We start from the raw sequence: 18,841 nt of genomic DNA, 5'->3' as shown, positions 1-18,841 counted from the left end.
TTATCTGCACAATAGAGTAATTGTATATTCAGGAAACAATCTGTGATAAGTGACAAGGGTGGCTAGGAACATGTAGGGGATACATCCACAGACACAAAATAAATACAAAATTCTTTATTGGAAATTTTGTGCATTATGACTGATAAAAAAAGGTTACGACTATCATATTATGTTACTCAGAGCTTGAAAAAATAAGAATGGGGCAACTACAATGATAGAGCACAGGCTGCTCATCAGAGGTAACAAGAAGAGGAAATGACAATGCAAATGTACAGCATTTATGTTCACCACATACTTATCATTTAGTGTCAGCCTTCAGCAGCAATTACCTAGCAAATATTTCCAGTTAATTTAATTTGTCTTTTATATTGGAATTTTAAGTCTGGTTGGCAGATTCATTTTCTACGTTGAAAATATTTTTTTACCATTATAGTTTCAAGGTTACTTTCCTAGCTAAATGCTATTGTTGTAACCCCCCCCCCCCCCCCCCACTTACACACACACACACACACACAGACAGTGCTTTAAAACTTGGTGCCATTCATCACAGACTCCAACATCTTTCTCTTCTGACGGTTCTTCCTCTGTAAGTAGCTGAGGAGGAGCCAAGTGAGCACACAGCCAGTGAGAAGACCCACCACGGTCAGGACAGCAGCTGCCCAGGCAGGCACACTGCCTGGGCAGCTGGAGTAGATAGGCGTGGCCGTAGATCCAGGGGTGGTTGAGCTGGGCATGGGTGTCGACGAGGGGCCTGGGGTAGTGGCTGGAATGGAATAGCTGTTGACTCTTGTGAAGATGTAAGGATGCTCCTGTGGGACACAAAGGATATTTTTCATGGTATGTACGTATATACCATACGCATGTATATATATATATATATATATATATATATATATATATATATATATATATATATATATGTATATTCGTGTGTGTGTTTGTGTGTGTGTGTGTGTTCATGTATGTATGCATTAATGCATGTATGCATTAATGTATGTGTCTGTTTTTGTATTTTTTTACCTCAGCAGGGCATTTGACCACGTTCCTAGTACTTTTGAAACTGTTGTACGTCTGCTTCTTGCCCACAGGCTCAAACTATGAAACAGACAAAAAAATGTTACTGTCACTTAATCAGTTGAAGGCTATGAAAAAGAAAAAGGACAAGATTCTATCTGATAAGTTAGCGGTTAGTTGCTAGCATTACCATGTTATTCCACAGTTCGCTGGCCATGTCTGCCTGGCCCTTCTCGCTGAAGTGGAAACAATCCACCGTCATGTAGCTTGCGTCTGGCTTCCCCTCCTGCAAACGACACATCGTCATCATCAATTGCATGAATGCGGTTAGTGTGTGTGTGTGTCTGTGTGAGTGTTGGATGTGCTGGAGGTCATACAGAGTTCAAGGGAAGGATGGTGTTTCTGAAGAAGGGCTGCACCACGATGGTGAAGTCCTCCCTGCCATCGTAGTGTCCTCCGTATACCAGGTTCTCCGTCTCTCTCTTGGAGGACGACCAAACACAAAACTATTAGACCATGAAACATTGCATTCCAGCAGAAAATCATATTATACCACAAAAAAAGGGATACATATATATATCAATCGTGACACACACACAAATATATGTATTTACAAAACATACTATAGAATAAAATATAATCGAAAATAATTAACCAAATTTAAAATATATATTATAACCACAAAAAAAACTTTTGTATTAATGTATTTATTTGACTGTTTTAGAGACTATTTGTGCTTTTATGGACAGAACAGTAAAGACAGATATTTGAAAGTGAGTTAAATTTCATATATGTTCGTTCATTACACGCATGGTTAGAACACTAGCTGGTAGAGAAACCAATCGATCTTCTGATAAAATTTACCTGATAATCCCGGTTGACGCGTTTAATTTCAGCAAGCTCGGGGGAATCATCGCTCGGTTCCAAAAAGCACCTACAAGCCTGCCTGTGCTCAGACAAGAAAAAGAGAATAAAGAATAAAGTTAAACGGAAAACTACAGCAACAACAAATATAGAATGTATATTTGCCATAATGAAAAGTTTAAAACCAATGTAACTATAAGTGTATATTTTGAGTGCCTCATCCATTGATGCAGTATCTTGAACTTAATTAATAGCATACTTTTGAATGAAATTGCAAAAAGCGTCCTTTTTTATTTTGCGAAGGGCCTTAAATTCTAGGACTTCCACCACATTAACCAGTAGCCTGGGGACCTAAAGACGTAATAACAAAAATAATGTGTGTTAATTCAACATTTTACACAGCTCCTCATTATATTCCTATTTATTATTAATATTTATTATTCAATTTGACTAATGTCATGTCACCTCTACTGAAATGGAGGAAATATGTTGATACATTGTTTTTTTACACACAATACTGTTTAACATACAATCTTTTTGCAAACAAACATTAATATTTAATATTTTAACATAAATATTTTAAAAAATCTACCTCGTTGTAAAGGATGTCCAAGCTCGTCTTTAAATGATGAATGTAGTTCTTTGTTGAAAATGCAGCCTATGTGGTTTTTCCAAACAGAAAACAAATTTACACATCTTTAAGATTATTTTAACGTCAACTACAACGCAAACATCCTCCATAACAGAAGTGCATATTTATATCCTATATTTTTATGAAACTCTAGCAACAGCAATGGCTATGGCAAATATGGTCACAACCACATTAAGATGGCTAATTTTACATTGATGCTATTCTGTGATATCAGAGTAGGGTGATATTGGAATTACTAGAAGATGATTGTAGGAAGAACAAAAGCAAAATTGAAATTACAGAGGACTGAAAAAAAGAAAAGAAACCCAGAATACAATATAAACAATATAAAAAGTGTTTTCTAACTTTCCTAACTGATGTTGTGTGGGTTAAGCTGATGATGGATGGAGGGTGAGCTCACTCTATCATTGCAGTAAGAACACAGGTCATTCCCTCCGATGAAGAGGGTCACCAGCTTCCAGTCATTCTTAAAGTCCACAGCCTGTTTCAACACAATTTCACACGTATTTACATGGAGAACGAGAGGGGTCATTTAGATAGAAAAACTCTACTGTCTCTTCTGTTTGGAGAGAGACAGAGAGAGAGAGAGAGAGAGATAGAGAGAGAGAGAGAGAGAGAGAGAGAGAGAGAGAGAGAGAGAGAGAGAGAGAGAGAGAGAGAGATCAACACTTACTGTATTGTTTTTCATGGTTCCAATAAGCCGTCTGGCTTGCGCTGGGAAGTCACTGTAAACATGAAGCATGTTATGATATGAGGTGATGACAGTGGACTAATATGGGACATGTATGACTTGAGTCGTATGATATGTCATATCATATGTCGTATGACATTCACTCACGACGCCACAGCTCCCCGCTCAGCCATGTTGAAGCCTGTCTGCCTTTTTCCCCAGCCCTTCGACATCCCCTTAATGTTGGCATTGAACTTTCTGAGGATGTCTAAAGACAGAAACCAGGGGATACTGCTGCATAAGTGACGTACACATTTTGGATTCAATTCATGGAATCAGGCAAGAAAGTCTGTCGTCTAGTGCTGAGTATTTTGATTGACTTGTGGATTCTTGCAAAGAATTTGACTCACTGGGTAATGTTGTGACGGTCTCAAGGGCTTTATCACCTCCAATGCTAATTCATAAACAGACAGAAAAAAATAAATAATGTCGTCATGTTATCATAACATGTATTATTATGTTTTTCTTCTGATTGCATTTGTACTTTGTTCAGTCTCACCTCCACGAAACACCTCTGTATTCAGTAAACAGTGCAAGAATGTTTGTAGCCTTAGCCCCAAAACCAGTCTGTATCCAAACACACAAACACACACACGGATAACATGTTACATCGGAATCCGCTAGGAAAAATCTTTTATAGATACAGAACGGCAGAATAACGCACACAAATACGAAGATACACCCACACACGCATGCACACTACCCCCCCCCCCCCCCCACACACACACACACAGACACACACACATACAAGACGTGTCAAAATATTCTTAGTCGTAGTTCTATATTTACCGTTAACGAATCGCCCATGGCGCCCACCACTCTGATGTCGCCAGGTCGCAACCTATGCACTGCAAAACATAAACACCATTCAAGCCCCCTCTCTCTGTACTTTCTACTCAATGCCACTACAGGTCATATCTGAGGTGAAGTGGTGCCTTCTCACCCGAAGCAGGCACAGAGTCCGAGGGAGCGGTGTTAGTGCAGGTGAAATCACTGCCCCAGTTCTAAAGGAAGAAGATGCTTATTAGCAGAAGTAGTAGAATGTGAGTTACCAGCCTATAAGAGAGACAACGGAGAGAAATGTGGCAGGAATTTGGTCTTTTGTACCTAAAATGCTAGATAGCATGGCATTTGGTTCCCACTAAGGCTACCCATGCTAAATATGTAACATTGAACCTAACAATAAATAATTAAATAATATCACAGTAGAAAGGCAGGCCTACCGTAACAGGAGGAGGACTGGGTTGAGGGCCAGGGTAGACGTAGTCGCTGTTCTGAGCCGTCCTGAGGAACGGCATTTCCTGATGATCATAAAACACACAAAACTAACAAAACATCCATAGGACGACATGACAAAACAATAGACAGATCATCCTCTCTTACATGGAAAAGAACCCATGGCGGAATATGTTCTATATTGTTTCATATAACCCGTGGGAGGAATATGTATGTATGTGGTTCATATAGACATATGTTATTACCTTTGAAGGACACTTCAAATCAACTCCAGCAGTGAAGTCTTGGCTAAAAGTCTTGTTGCCAACGGACTCAATCTGGGACAATGGGAGAATTTATTTAGTTTTTTCGATTTGAAATAAATATACGTTTTGCCATCTCTTATTATTAATATATATTGTTAAAGAGTACTATACCATGTTGTTCCAAAGTGCAAGAGCCATCAGTGTATGAGCTTTCTGGCTCAGGTGGAAACAGTCTGGGGAGAAATAGGAGCGATCGGGGCGTCCGTCCTTTAGAATGAATGCAGGGGTAGATGGTGAGCGAGAGTGATGATGACAAATAGGGGGACATCTAAATTCTAACCACATAGTGTTCCTGTACATTCCGTAATATCAGTCTTTACCTCTAGCCTTGGGATGATGACCTCCCGAAAGAAAGGTTGCAGCACCACAGTGAAGTTCTCATGGGTGTCATAGCGACCGGAGTCAACAAGGTTCCTCATACCGTTCTGGATGGACAAATGATCATTCAGGAACTTATTTGATTTACTTTGAGAATACATTTCACTAAGAAATACATTAATGAACAGGAAGGTATCAGGCATATTGAAGACATTGAGGTTTGAACCCAGAAACATTTGACTGGGAGTCAGCTGTATACTTTATGTTCATAGTTTGAATGACTTATGTCTTTATCTGTTTAATGAAGCCGCAGTATTGGCTGGGGAAACAAGAATAATAATCAGAAAATGTTTTGTACTTCGTGGTGGTTTACCTGGTATGCTCGGTTTATATCTTCAACCTTCTGGAGTTCCGCTGTTCCCTTGTTAGGGGTCAGAATGCAAGGGCAAACAATTCTGGAGAGGACATGTAGAGGTACAAATAAATCACATAATCTATTTGAAGCACAGACACTGGTGCTACAGGAGGACAATGAGGAGCAAAGTTCCCGGCATAGTCACGTACTTCACAAAGAAGGTGGGGCACTTAAGGCTCTTTTCTTGGTGCAGCTCGCGGAGAGGAACGATGTGCATTAGCTCCACCAGATTCACCATGGCCCGGGGAACCTGTGGGGGTGAGATAGGACAGCGATGGCGGCGATGAATGGGGGATCACCATGGAGCACAGGCAGCTTAATGAGGAAGACGCGAAAGTTAAATCGGGTCTCATGGGATGCAATCCACACTGAAGGGAGTCTTGCTAGTCTACCTCTTTATGGAGGATGTCCAGAGCCTCGCGGACACGACCCACCACATTCTCCGGCGAGAAAAAGACCTGGAGGATGGCAGTGAAACGTAGGGAGGAGCCATTAGTGTTGATGGATACCGGATAGGGTGATGGCAGGACAATAGCATGGCTATTGACATGTGACTGTAAAAACACAGGTTTGTTTCTCCAAAATGAGTTATGAAATAACTTTTGACTCACCGTGTCTGTGCAGAAGTCACAAATGTCATTTCCCCCGATGAACATGGTGATCACTTTCCAGTCATTCTTAAAATCAATGCGCTGAATATAGGCGGTAAGGTAGATAGATCAATGTTTTTGGCTTTACTAAACTTAAAAGGTACAATATAAAAACTTTATACTGAACTTCATTATAAAAGTTGTCCAAGATATGTCATTAGAGATTGAGGAAACATGCTGAAACAATAATTCTGTGTTTTTGTGTGTCATCATTCACTTTTCTCAATATTGCCACACAATCCCAGTGTGCTGCAAAGATGGAAGCAAGTGATCACAACAACTCAACTTAAGATTATACTCAGGTTCAATGTTACATATTGTATGTGTGTGTGTGTGTGTGTGTGTGTGTGCGTGGGTGTTTTTGTGTGTGTTTGTGTCTGCCTGCATTTAAATTCATTCAAATCACATTTCACATCATTCAAATCAAATATGCTCACCGTGTCATTCTTCATCTTGTCCACTAGAGTGCGCACCTGTTTCACCATATCGCTGGAAACACAAGGCATAAATTCAAATAGGCCATAGTGTAGGGGTAGACGGCAATAATGGTTTAAAAGAAGGTCACATGGGCAAAACTTACCCACTCTTGGCCCCTGGTACGGCTTGGTTCAAGAAGGCTTGAGGATCGTTCTCTTCACCGATCCCCACAGCCCAGCCAGTTAGATTTGAGTTAAACTCCTTCATGATGTCTGGACAAAGGTTCAAAAGGGAAATGGAAGATGACAAGCCACTTCAAATTTCCCATAGTAATGAATGTGTGCAGTGGACATGGTGACTTTTTAAGGTCATCGCGATACCTGTTGATAGTTGAATAGTAGATAATGCAGTGAAGTGTCAAATTGGGGGTCACTATCTACCAAGTGCAACTGAACCAGATAGTGGGGGCATTTCTTCATGAGATAAGTCAACTGTCACTATTTTATTGTAGTAGTTAAACCATATTATATCTATCAAATACTAAGTAATCATATAATTTGATGATAAAACACTACTTTAAGGTCAATTAATTATATCTGAGCTTCTGTTGTGTCTTGAATATTTTATTTAGATATGTCGCAGATAATATGAACATTGAAAGTTCCCGTTTGTGGCAATGTGAACCTTGTGGATGTGTACAGTAATATGCCTATAATACAAATGAAGAAAATGAACAATTAGAATAGCAACAATTATAACTAAATGAATATCGTGACAGTGAAATACTCACTTGGCAGAGTGGTCACATTGGCAAGATTGGCATCGCCACCGATGCTGAAGAAAAGAAAAAACTCAAACTATAAGTCAATATTGACATAAAACTGAGGAAAACCCCTCGGTTCATCCATTGTTGTGTGCTCTCAAACGGTTAAGCACGCACGTTTGCTGTATGCTTTCTCACCTCCATGACAGACCTCGGTATTCATTCGCCACTAGCAGAAGGTTGTCTGTCTTGGCACCGACACCATTACCTGCCTGCAGAGAAAAATCAACAGTAGATGCCAAATTAATAATAATAAGCAAGGACTGTAAACAATACAATAGCAATTTCTAAGGACCTCACTATTTGTTGGATAATATCACATAATTTTCGCATCTTCCTGCTTGACGTCTTCTTTCAACTCCACCCTGACACCCACACATAAACAAACACACACAAAAAAGAAGCACACACATACAAACGGAGGAGCACTGACCGTGAGTGAGTCTCCAACTGCTGCCACTACTTTGACGTCTCCAGGTCTAAGTGCATGAACTGAAAACGCAAAAGAAACAATGGAGTTGGGTTTAGTATTATAATTATTACAATTATTATTATTGACATGAGGGTAAGAAATGCAATCCGTACCCGAGGTTGGGGTGGTTGGGGAAGGATCACGATCCACACAGATCATCTCTGTACCCATTGCCTGCATGAACAGGAATGTGTGTTAATTATTGCCAGTTCCAACCCTGCAGGTTCATCATAGAGGCTCACCAAGACTTACAGGGTCAATCAGGGAAGTGTTGCTGTACGCTGTTGTTGTTTTTGTCCTTTCTCTGGGAGAATTATTTTGTGTGCGCAGAAATTGGGCCTGATACCGTAAAACAGAGAGTGAAAACAATCAATAGCATTATTTTCACTGAAATTGTACTCGAAATGTGATACTATATTCCGTTTTATTATATTCTGAAGATGAAGGCTCATATAAACAAAAGAAGAATAACAGAAGCAACAGAGTTACATAATCTCAATAACTCCCTTCTCACCTCTGTACGGCCAACATCCTTATCCTTGACCGTCGCTTCACCTGTGAGTGTCCAATGAAACTGTGGACGCAAGAGGACCTAATTGGTAATTTAAGAACCTTATTATTGAGATAAAACGCCTGCGTTATCGGACGCAGCCGAAGCAGCCCAGCTAGGCTAGATTGTGCCGATAAAACATACAGTTTTTTTCATGTAGATAGATATCTGTGCTGGTAAACAAACTGTAATTGAATTTCAAAATCCTTCCAAGATAATCTCTTGATCAGTAAACTCTTATCTAATCTCTAGCGGAGGACAATTCGTTATGCTTCATAATCATCATTGTGTTCCAGGAACAGAACGCCGATCAAAACCCTTGTGGGGTTATCACACAGCGCTGTGTATTGTACTGTAGATTGCTGTGTACCAAACTTATAAATAATGTATTTGTACATAATGTACCATGTTTTCCAGTAGCTGGAGTGCTAGTTGGTTCAAGTTTTCAAAGTTGGACTCTTCCTATGGAGAAACAAAACAAGGCACTGGTTACATACACAGGTGTCTCTCGTGGTAACATGCAACAAAGCAGGGAGGACAGAGGTTAAACAGAATCAGGACGCTTCCTGTAGGTTCCCTTCTTACTGAATCCAGGGTTGGACCCAAGATAATCGGTTTTGGGTGCAGTAGGACGGCAAAGTCTTCACGCTCACTAAATCTTTCCATGGCACGCTGAAGAGAGTCCTAGAAAACGGAGGGATGGTTGAATCATGAAGCAAAATCCACATTGATAGGACAGGGGAATCAGTCTTTTAAATGTGATCCAATTGTACCTGTAGTGTTTGTACATCTAAAGCTCTTTGGATTCGTTGCTTCATGCTGATATCAGTTGCAAGCTGGTGGCTGTACATATGATAAAAACAAACACACACCACATGTATGTATAGTTGAATAAAGCTTTGTAACATAAATAACATTCTATGATTAAGGAGTATATGCTAAATGATTAACACTCACTTTTCGAATGCAATGGGCCCGCTCCAGACAGCTGTATGAACCAATGTGCGATGCAGCTGCAAGATTCAAACTCAAATGATTATAACTTACAAGTAGAGGGCATTCATTGATAAGTAACATGTGATCACCGCTTCGGGCTCTTCATCTGTAATACCTTTTTCTTCAATATCTTCAGCGCTGCCTCCACCTCTCTCACCATAGTTTCAGGTTCCATGGCTGCCTATGGTACAAAAGGGAAGAACCTTTTTTTGTGGTTTAATTTCATCTCAAGAGCTCGAAACTGGAACGGCTTCAGTTTATAGATATTTTAAAACAATACATTTCTTTCTTACTCTGTCTCTCATTCGCTTGACCTTTTCATTGTTTGTTTGTAAGTTGGTTTGAAACTAGAAAAAGCAGCCAGCATGACTGCATGGAATCTCACCTGCTGTGTGTGGGACCACAGAGAATCTGCCGGAACAAAAAGCAACACAAACTTCCAGTCTGTAGCCTGCAAGGACATAGAAGATCAATCAGAGTTGAATCTCAATAACAACCCTATGTTTTACATTTTCCGAATTTATCATAAGTTCTATCATATACAATTGATTGTTTTAATGGATTTGTTTTATGAATGAGAGGGTAAATCTTTAAATCTCCAAAGCTTTAAGATAGGATTGTCAGAATGTAGTTTTTGTAATTGGTACGAGGGATTCAGTCGAACCTGATGCTGGGAAAGGGAGTGTGAAACACGGTCAGCCTCCTCCAACAGATTCCTGCATCGGAATGAAAAGAAAAACGTGTTTGTGTGTGTGCGTGTGTGTGTGTTTGTGTGTGTGTGTGTGTGTGTATGTGTGTGTGTGTGTGTTACCCATTATCCAATTCCAGATCCAAGGGCAAGGAGAAGACGTCAGCATTGAAGATAGACACCTCTACAGACGAGATAAAGAGATAATTATCTATCCCCTATCCGTATAGAATATCTCTTGAAATCAATTTAATTGAAAAGACATGCTGATAATGTAATAGCATATGGCATGACATTAAAATAAGTGATTATGCTTTTTATGATAGTTATTCTTCCTTTCCCTTGTCGCTGGGACTATCTATTGTTGACCTATGTTTGTGGCCTCGCCTGATTCACAAAGATAAAAAACACATTTCAAACTATCTTTATCGTTTATAATGTTGACGCACGTTGCATCAGAAAAAAAAGTTTTCAACAGACAAGGTCAGCTATCCATTGAGGAAGGTGTCTGAGATGATCATAGTGTTACAGATTTTGAAACCGATATGTACTTGTTCAACCAAAATGGATATGAAAACAAATTCATTTTTTAGATTATAACATATCTATCATAGTGAAATATTATTGTAAAATCATATTAATCACTCTTAATAATGATTAAACCAATTGTTTAAACCATTTAAAATATGTATCAATAATATCTTCATAATCTCACATAGACAACATAACTTCAACTATATATATAGACATTTGAATCCCCTGCTGTACCACATCAATGATGTTATATATAACAAAAAACAACATCGTATTGGCGGCCATAAAGAAGAAAATTCAGACCTACCAGCCACTTTTTTTAATATTCTGTTCGCCATTGACCTAGGAGGGGAAAATGTTCACAATGAACTTCAGTTGTAAGCACATGAACACTTACTTTACAACAAAAAACTTATGAAATTACACATGATTTGGAACACCGAACACCGATGATTTTTTGAAGTATTTTGGAGGCGTACCTTTGTAATATTGGTATTCCCATGGCAGAAAACAGGGATATGTCAGACGGTCTGAGAGAGTCAACTGGAGATTAAAAGTAATATTGAACAGTCACTATTATGTAAAGAGTGTAGGATGAAGATCTGACGCAACCTTTAAAATGGGTAGTTTAAAATTCTGCAATAGATCAGAAAAACACAACTCTCTAATGAAACATAGGTTGCTGAGTGCACTCTTTTGTCTTTATAGTAAGTTTATTGTACCATCACCAGACACAATAAAGTGTGTTATAGCAGAGATAGCACTTGTCACTGTGACTTGATTTTAGTGTTTGGTTGGTTACAGCGTTTGCCTCAGTAAATTTGAATTGTTTATATAATTGTAATCTTGTATTAAAACATGTACCCGAGTCCGGTGGGGGTAAAGAGGCAGGTTCGGGTTCGGATGGGGTTTCATATTCAATCTGAAACCGAAAAATAACAATAGTAGGTTATTAAATAAAAGCATATCTCCAACCATGTTGTTTATGACACTAATATTCGGATTTGCAAACAAAGAAAAGCATCAACATAATGAAACCCAAACCTTCTGGTATATTCCTGATGCATCTCGCGGAATTTTCGATTGGGTGATATCACCAGCATCTAAAAGTGGCATTTCTAATATAAATTATTTTTAATTTAACAATGTTACTTGAAAACAGGACAACCCAGATAATAATCATTTCCTTATTATTATCCCTGATAACGTCAAATTACAATTATAGTAAGTACACGTTATTGTAAGAACAATGAATAACTAGAAACACAACAATCGGTTATAATAATGTAACTATTATGCAACTATATAAGTGAAAATTGGAAAATAAACGTAACTATACATATACAGTATCAGTAAACTTGACTTATATTTGACTTTTAAAAAAAAAACATTTGTTAAGCAGCTCCTACATTGAATATAAAAATACTGATAGCTAACTAGCATAACACTTGGCACTAGCAGGAAGTGTACAATACAGTCAAGGTCACAACTGTGACAACGCATAATGGGTGAAAAGATATTCTTCAAAGCAACATGTGTGAAACAATAACCTATATTACCTGCAAGATAAGCAGCCACCACCAGCACAGAAACCCTGAGAAGTGTCCTAACCATCATCTTTGGGTATTGGGTATACACCACAATAATGGTCTCACAAAATGTAGGGCTTCAAATGTGCAACCAATAAATCTTAAAACACTGCCCACACCTAATAAATGTTTAAAAATAGGTGTTCATTTACGAAAGTCCACCAAATATGAATAAACCGACCAGTCATTGTGTGGTGTTTATATGGTGGAGAAAAAGAGGAGGAGCAGGACCCTTAAAAGCAGGTGTGGCCAATTCTGAACTTTGTAGAGAAATGTTTAAATCAGTGACTGAATCCCAATTCCTTTTTAAATTATTATTACTATTATTGGAAATTACTGCTTCCTCTCAAACATACATTTGATTAATTTTATGGTAAAGGTTTGAAGCATTAAGAGTAGATTCTATTTGGATTAATTAGTAGTTACTTAGTGATAGTATTTGATATAATGGTTTGACCAAGGATATATTTTTTCTGGATCTAAGGCTTTGGAAAATTTGCATTGTTATACCTAATGTAACTGCTTGATACCACTTAAAAAATGTTCTTTAGGGGGGTATATATATAAATATATAAACAAAAGAGCCATCTTCAATAAAACGCAATGCTTTGTCTAAGGATGCTTTGAGCAGAAGTCTAGAACTTAAATATCAGTATTTAAGATTAGCTGTAGAACGGAGCGGTACAGAACATCCTTTCTGTCCCAACAGCCATCAGACTTTACAACACCTCAGGCGAGGGTGGAGGCCTATCGTGACTCTCTCTATTCCTCGCTCTCTCCCAACCCACCCCAACTCACACTAGGAAATGTGCAATTGCTTTATATTTTTATATCAACCTCATGCTCTTTTTTTAAGGAATTTTAATTATATGCAATATTGCTCACTTTCTATTGACTTGCATTGACTTGCATTGACTTATTTTGTTGACTTTTACTGTTTGTCCATTCATTCTGTTGCTACTAAACACCTGAATTTCCACAAGGGGATGAATAAAGTATCTACTTACTTAACTACTTTTTATTTTGTCAAATATATGAGAAGACCATACAACTTTTGGGAGGCACATCAGAAGATGAATCCTTCATCCTGATCCTTTTGTAAAGGAATTGGTGCAAATGCATCCTTTTGAAGATATGATTCATCCGTAGCTAACTTTGTGAGCATGTTAAACGTTCTTGTACCCTTTGAAAATATGATAAATTCATTCATCAACAGGTTAGAATATCTTGAAACTTAACCCAAAACTCTCAACAGATTGAAAACTTGTGTACTTTCTGTCAACAGGTCTGAAAAAGACAAAGACTTTACAGACTTATTGACAGAAAGTTGCTCATGCATGGTCTTTAGAGGCGCCGTATTGTTGAGTTTGTTGTCCTTAAATACCATCAGATAAGGCTTTAGGGCTGTTACATCAGAATTCATAATGAGATTTTTTTGTTGGCATTACGATACGATCACTCACGTCTCGCATGATAAACACTGAGGAAGTTTCAAACTAAACAAAATAACAGCCAATAATGTCAAATAGACGATTCATTTACTAAACAATTACCAAAACACCATTGGTACCAATAACATGCCTATGCTCCTATGCATTCCTATTCCTTGGCGGTCGTTGCGATGTGATGTCACGATGTACAAGGTTTGGTCTCTTGATGAATGGCACTGCGCACCCTCGGCTACAGATGTTGTCTCTCAATTGCTTTAGCCAAACTCATTTTGGTCCTAGCATTCTCTTCTACTTTCTTTGTTTTCTTACTTTGTGTAGCGTAGCAAGTTGTCTTTGGGTAGAGGTGGGACTTCAAATATTGGCTGCACTTTCTTGTGCAATTCTTGTGACTAGACCGCACTATTTTGGAAGACACCGGTTATGCGCAATGTGTATGTAGATTGACAGAAAGGTAATCCAATCCTCATTCGGCCAGAATGAAAGGATTGGATGGTCATATTAAATTGCTGCGACAGCCAGCCACAGATTTTCGGTGTCCACTTCGAGGAAAGAATTAACCAAGGTTGAACCTAGATGAGATACCCTGTGAGTGAGTGACCCTTTTAGGTTAACAGAATGAGTTGCAATGGCTGAACTCCGATTAGTTTTATCTTGGTAATTCCGGTTTCGGTTGAACTCTGACATCATTTTAAATAAGCCCCAGTAAAGAAAAGGGGCCAGGGAAAAGGTTGTAGGGGTCCTAAATTCCAAGACAACAGATTATTGGTGCGATATGGCAGTCTAATTGCAGGCATCCTAGATTATCAATTCGCTTTAGGTTACTTTGGTTTAAACGTCTGCTGGATGACTCAATATGAAACAATTAGGCCTATTTTGGTTTTGGTGTTAAAGGCAAACATACATTACCTGTAGATCATGGAAACGATGATCAACTCTGTGTGACAGCTTCCATGGCTCGGTGCTGCCGCCTTGCGGACAAAGGGAAGACTGTCGCAGTGTTGACGTCATGACCGGATGTTGATAGTAGCAGTGAGCAGCACGACGCAAGCAGGAACAGCTGGAAAAGAACAACAAAGCCACGACCAACGACGACGATCCCTACAACGGCGCAGTGACACGAAAATATAACAACTTTATTGTTGACATCGTTTCAGGTCAAACAAGTATTCGACTCGGGAAGTCATTCGACTAGGTAGGGAACCGTTCTCCGGGGATTACCGATCGTTGGGGGTTGTTGTCTTCTTGTCAGTAGCTGTAGCCATCCAGTTAGCGGAAGAGCTCGTCATGATAATGAGATCACTACGATTCATAAACTAACACGCAAAAGCATAAAAAAAACACAATACAACCTAGCAAACTATCCTGGTATTGTAGTTTTAACAGTACCCAACGCCTTTTAAGTTTCTACAATTGATTGCCATTGGAACTATGTATTCTCAAACAAAACAAAACGACACAGCTGCCATCTACTGTCAAGTATTTTCATGACAAGTATTTTTGAGTGGGTACCTTGTTCCTAGTTGAAAAGACAGATGTAGCCCTACTGTTTTGAATTATTCTTATTGAAGACTAATATGGTTTGCATGTTTTTTTTTTTACTAACTGCCTTTTAAAGCAATAAATAGAGTGAGACCCACTGAAGCGGACAGGACAATGGGGCGCATCTTCCTCGACCACATCGGTGGAACACGCCTCTTCTCCTGTGCCAACTGTGACACCATCCTCACCAATCGATCTGAGCTCATCTCCACACGCTTCACCGGGGCCACCGGCAGAGCCTTCCTCTTTAATAAGGTGCATGGTGGTGGTGGAAACTTAAATAGGTCTTAGAAATGCACATGACCAATGCTTGATTTATAAATGTCTGTGATTATTATTGATCATCACTTAAATATTATTGTTGTAGTCTTACTTAACTTAATCAATTTCATTTTCTGTCTCATTTCCTAAACTCGTCCAAAAGAAGGTCAAAGGTGTTCCTTCATATTTTGATTGGATGGTACAAGTAATTACACATGCTAGCCAGCTGTGTTTGAACTAGTCAACTAGGAACTATATCAAGCCTCATATTATATGATGGCTGGAATTTCTAGCCTTCCAAGACAGCCAGCCTTTGTCAGACACAAGCAAAATCAGCAGTAGGGGGCAGCATAGTATAGTTGTTATGGAATTGGACTATTGGACAACAGCCTAACCTCTACCTGCTCAATGACCTGTATGATGTATCGGAATTCGGTGTAAAGTGCTATGGATAAAAGCATCTGCTAAAATAAACAATACACAGAGGAAGTCAGGAAATAGCGGCGGTAGGAGAGGAAGTAACACAAGTTACAACCTCTCGATTTTAAGTATTTCCTTTGTCTAATTCAGGGTGTCTTTAACCCATAATCATGAATAACTGTCCACCAATGTATATCCACTGCTCTCCTTAAACCTGCAGGTGGTGAACCTGCAGTACAGCGAGGTACAGGACCGAGTCATGCTCACGGGCAGGCACATGGTGAGGGACGTGAGCTGCAAGAACTGCAACAGCAAGCTGGGCTGGATCTACGAGTTCGCCACGGAGGACAGCCAACGCTACAAGGAAGGCCGCGTGATCCTGGAGCGGGCCCTGGTCCGCGAGAGCGAAGGCTTCGAGGAGCACGTCCCGTCCGACAACTCGTGAGGCCCTACAGCCCTTTGACAGAACAGCGGAGAAGAACTCACTCCTCCTGTTTACCTCCTCCCCTTCTAGCACCACCGTCCTCCCTTTGCCTCCGCACCGAACGTCGCCATTCTGCAGACTTAGTGGTCGACGATGTCTTGGCGCCACACACACACACACGCCTCCTCTTCCTCCACCTCTTCTACCCTTGTCTATGACCGATGACTCCAGCAGAGCGGAACACTGGTTGGCAAGTTAACATTTTCTGAAACTAATTTACGCAGAATACGACTTGTTTTTAAGTGCATGTCCACACAGAATATCAACACTGCACTATGCACCACATTTGTTACAGTGTACTCAAATGCATGTGTAATTGCAGTCCGATGATGATCCAACTAGTCATGTCAGCACCACCTTTTGAGATGTATAAAGAGTTTAAAACAGGAAACTACAAAGTAACTACTCAACAGTGTTAGAGCAAATATCCCATTCTCTTAACACACACACATTTCTGCTATGTGTTGAGAAATGTAATACAGGGTCAGTATCTACAGTCATATCACTTGATAATATAAACAGCCTATTTTCCTCACTTAAAACAGTAATCACTGTATGTGATAAATGCAAGATGCATTGACTGGCTTCACTTGATGAGTTTCATTGTTTATATGGTAAAATGTGTACGTTACTTTGCCCATTCTTGTTTAAATTTCAGACTATTCTGCATGCCAAATTTCAGTTATCGCTGCAGTTCTTCTGTTTGGATTTCTTAGCCACTGTGAGTGTGAGGTGGGAGGAGAAGTCTCTTTGAGGGGCTCTGACTTTGGGATCATACGCTATTCGGCCATTTTGTCTTGCAGTGTAAGGAGGGAAACAAAATGTGTGTTGGGTCCGTTTTTGACAGACCCCCATTCAATGACATACTGGCTTAAACCAAAACAGCATTAGGCCGTAATATTCAATATGGTTCCCTGGAGAAAACAGAACTGGAGTATAACAAGTCAACTGGCTTTTCAACAGATGAAGCTAGAGGCATAATTACATGCCTCTGTTGTACAAAAAGTGTCGCAAAATTAAGATTGTTAAAAGAAAAAAAAAAGATTTCCAAGCGGATGGGTGACTTTGTTTGGGACATTTGACAATGTACTTTGCAATAGATATATTTGAGAGAATTTGTTATAACTTATGTTAATTTTTTATAATTTTATTGATATATTGTTATTGTGTTAGTGTTTGTAGAATGATTATTTTCCAGGATGATTACTGTTTATAATTTTGATTTTATCTATAATTTTCTTGACATTACGATTTTAAGGCTTTTGCAGTAGTTCTGTTGTGATTATTTCAGAATAAAGACATCAGTATTGCTGTGTATAGGCCTACTCTTTGTTTGAATAAACCCTGTGTCCTGCTGGGTTTGTCTTATTTTGTAAATAAATACATAGGAAATGTATCAAGTTGTTCTAAATAATTTAAATTATCCATAATAATTTTATCCTTATAGGAATATAAGTAGTTTTTTTATTATGTAAATACAAATGTTATTACAGATCCAAAATGTTTCGTATTCTGAGATGGCCGCTAGATGGCAGTATGATATTGACGAACGGGATGAGATCTAGGCCTACATACATGTGGAATTATCCTATCTCTAAATTGTGCCTCTAAAGCTTTTGCTGAGAAGCATGACTCATTTCAATTATTATGGCTCTTTGCTTTAGATTATCTTTCGTATTCAAGACTTTAAAAAAAGAAAAACCATCATTGTAACATTACATGATTGTGTTGAATACATGGCATGACAAAAGCAATCGGAACAAAGTGTGACACAGCTTGCAGTGCAAAATACAACTTGGGAGAAGTAAGTTTGGCGTTTGAAACTGGCTCTTAATAGGCCATGTCGATGCGTTTCTAATCAATACAGTGGCAGTGCATGGTGTTATTTATAGTGTTGATGTTAGACGGCTGACTTGCGTCTGCCATCTCAGGGGAATAATCAACAATAGGCTTGCAGTGATGAACCATTAATGACGTCCGAAGCCCAGCCGTATACCGAAGAGGCTAGTATGCGAAAACAATTGACAAATATATGAAGAGGGCATTTACACTTCCAAATGCCGACCCCGGGATGGAGACGCCATTGAAAAGCCATCTAGATGCAGTTAACAGCAAAGTTCTAAAGTAGCCTACTTATGAGTCTACAACAAAACCCTATGTTTCTATTTCAATATGTGATGAATACTCATCAATTTCAATTGCCCCCATAAATAATTTAATCTAGTCATTATATTAATAGCCTATGTTCGACCTTCGATTATCAGATACATGTTGATAAAAACGAAAAGAAACAGACCCGTCTACCAGATTCACGCTGCTAACCTCTATCCTGTATCAGGGGATATTCTGGGGAAAAAAACACAAAAACACTTTTCGTATAATTGCATATATACTTAGCCAATGATTCATATTCCCTTGGAAGATATTTATAAA

At 39.0% G+C, this 18,841-nt stretch overlaps 2 protein-coding genes across 2 annotated transcripts; one reads left to right on the top strand and one right to left on the bottom strand.

The window, feature by feature from the left end:
- Window positions 1-431: 431 nt before the first annotated feature.
- LOC307087022 (phospholipase B1, membrane-associated-like) lies at window positions 432-12,318 on the bottom strand. The gene is made up of 43 exons (XM_079752412.1): window positions 12,224-12,318; window positions 11,709-11,767; window positions 11,529-11,586; window positions 11,144-11,207; window positions 10,972-11,006; window positions 10,254-10,314; window positions 10,107-10,158; window positions 9,828-9,893; window positions 9,558-9,623; window positions 9,404-9,459; window positions 9,220-9,289; window positions 9,032-9,130; window positions 8,852-8,908; window positions 8,411-8,470; window positions 8,149-8,235; window positions 8,010-8,070; window positions 7,858-7,916; window positions 7,563-7,636; window positions 7,392-7,435; window positions 6,765-6,873; window positions 6,622-6,673; window positions 6,146-6,226; window positions 5,927-5,992; window positions 5,684-5,784; window positions 5,493-5,574; window positions 5,122-5,226; window positions 4,913-5,008; window positions 4,742-4,813; window positions 4,484-4,561; window positions 4,204-4,264; window positions 4,050-4,108; window positions 3,760-3,827; window positions 3,611-3,654; window positions 3,369-3,468; window positions 3,204-3,255; window positions 2,931-3,011; window positions 2,471-2,536; window positions 2,138-2,229; window positions 1,879-1,960; window positions 1,392-1,496; window positions 1,205-1,300; window positions 1,021-1,095; window positions 432-809 (listed from the first exon to the last, which is right to left on the bottom strand). The coding sequence occupies exons 1-43, from the start codon at window positions 12,279-12,281 to the stop codon at window positions 525-527; spliced, it is 3,294 nt and encodes a 1,097-aa protein (XP_079608538.1). The 5' UTR covers window positions 12,282-12,318; the 3' UTR covers window positions 432-524.
- A 2,428-nt stretch (window positions 12,319-14,746) lies between these two features.
- LOC307087318 (protein yippee-like 5) lies at window positions 14,747-17,723 on the top strand. The gene is made up of 3 exons (XM_079752851.1): window positions 14,747-14,896; window positions 15,320-15,498; window positions 16,145-17,723. Exons 2-3 carry the CDS (start codon window positions 15,358-15,360, stop codon window positions 16,367-16,369), a joined length of 366 nt encoding a protein of 121 aa, XP_079608977.1. The 5' UTR covers window positions 14,747-14,896; window positions 15,320-15,357; the 3' UTR covers window positions 16,370-17,723.
- Window positions 17,724-18,841: the final 1,118 nt, after the last annotated feature.

Source organism: Pollachius pollachius (assembly GCF_949987615.1).
Source record: "Pollachius pollachius genome assembly, chromosome: 15".
In the NCBI taxonomy this organism is placed as follows: Eukaryota; Metazoa; Chordata; class Actinopteri; order Gadiformes; family Gadidae; genus Pollachius; species Pollachius pollachius.
The sequence above is the reverse complement of the archived record's forward strand: the minus strand, read 5'-3'. Positions and strand labels throughout refer to the sequence as shown.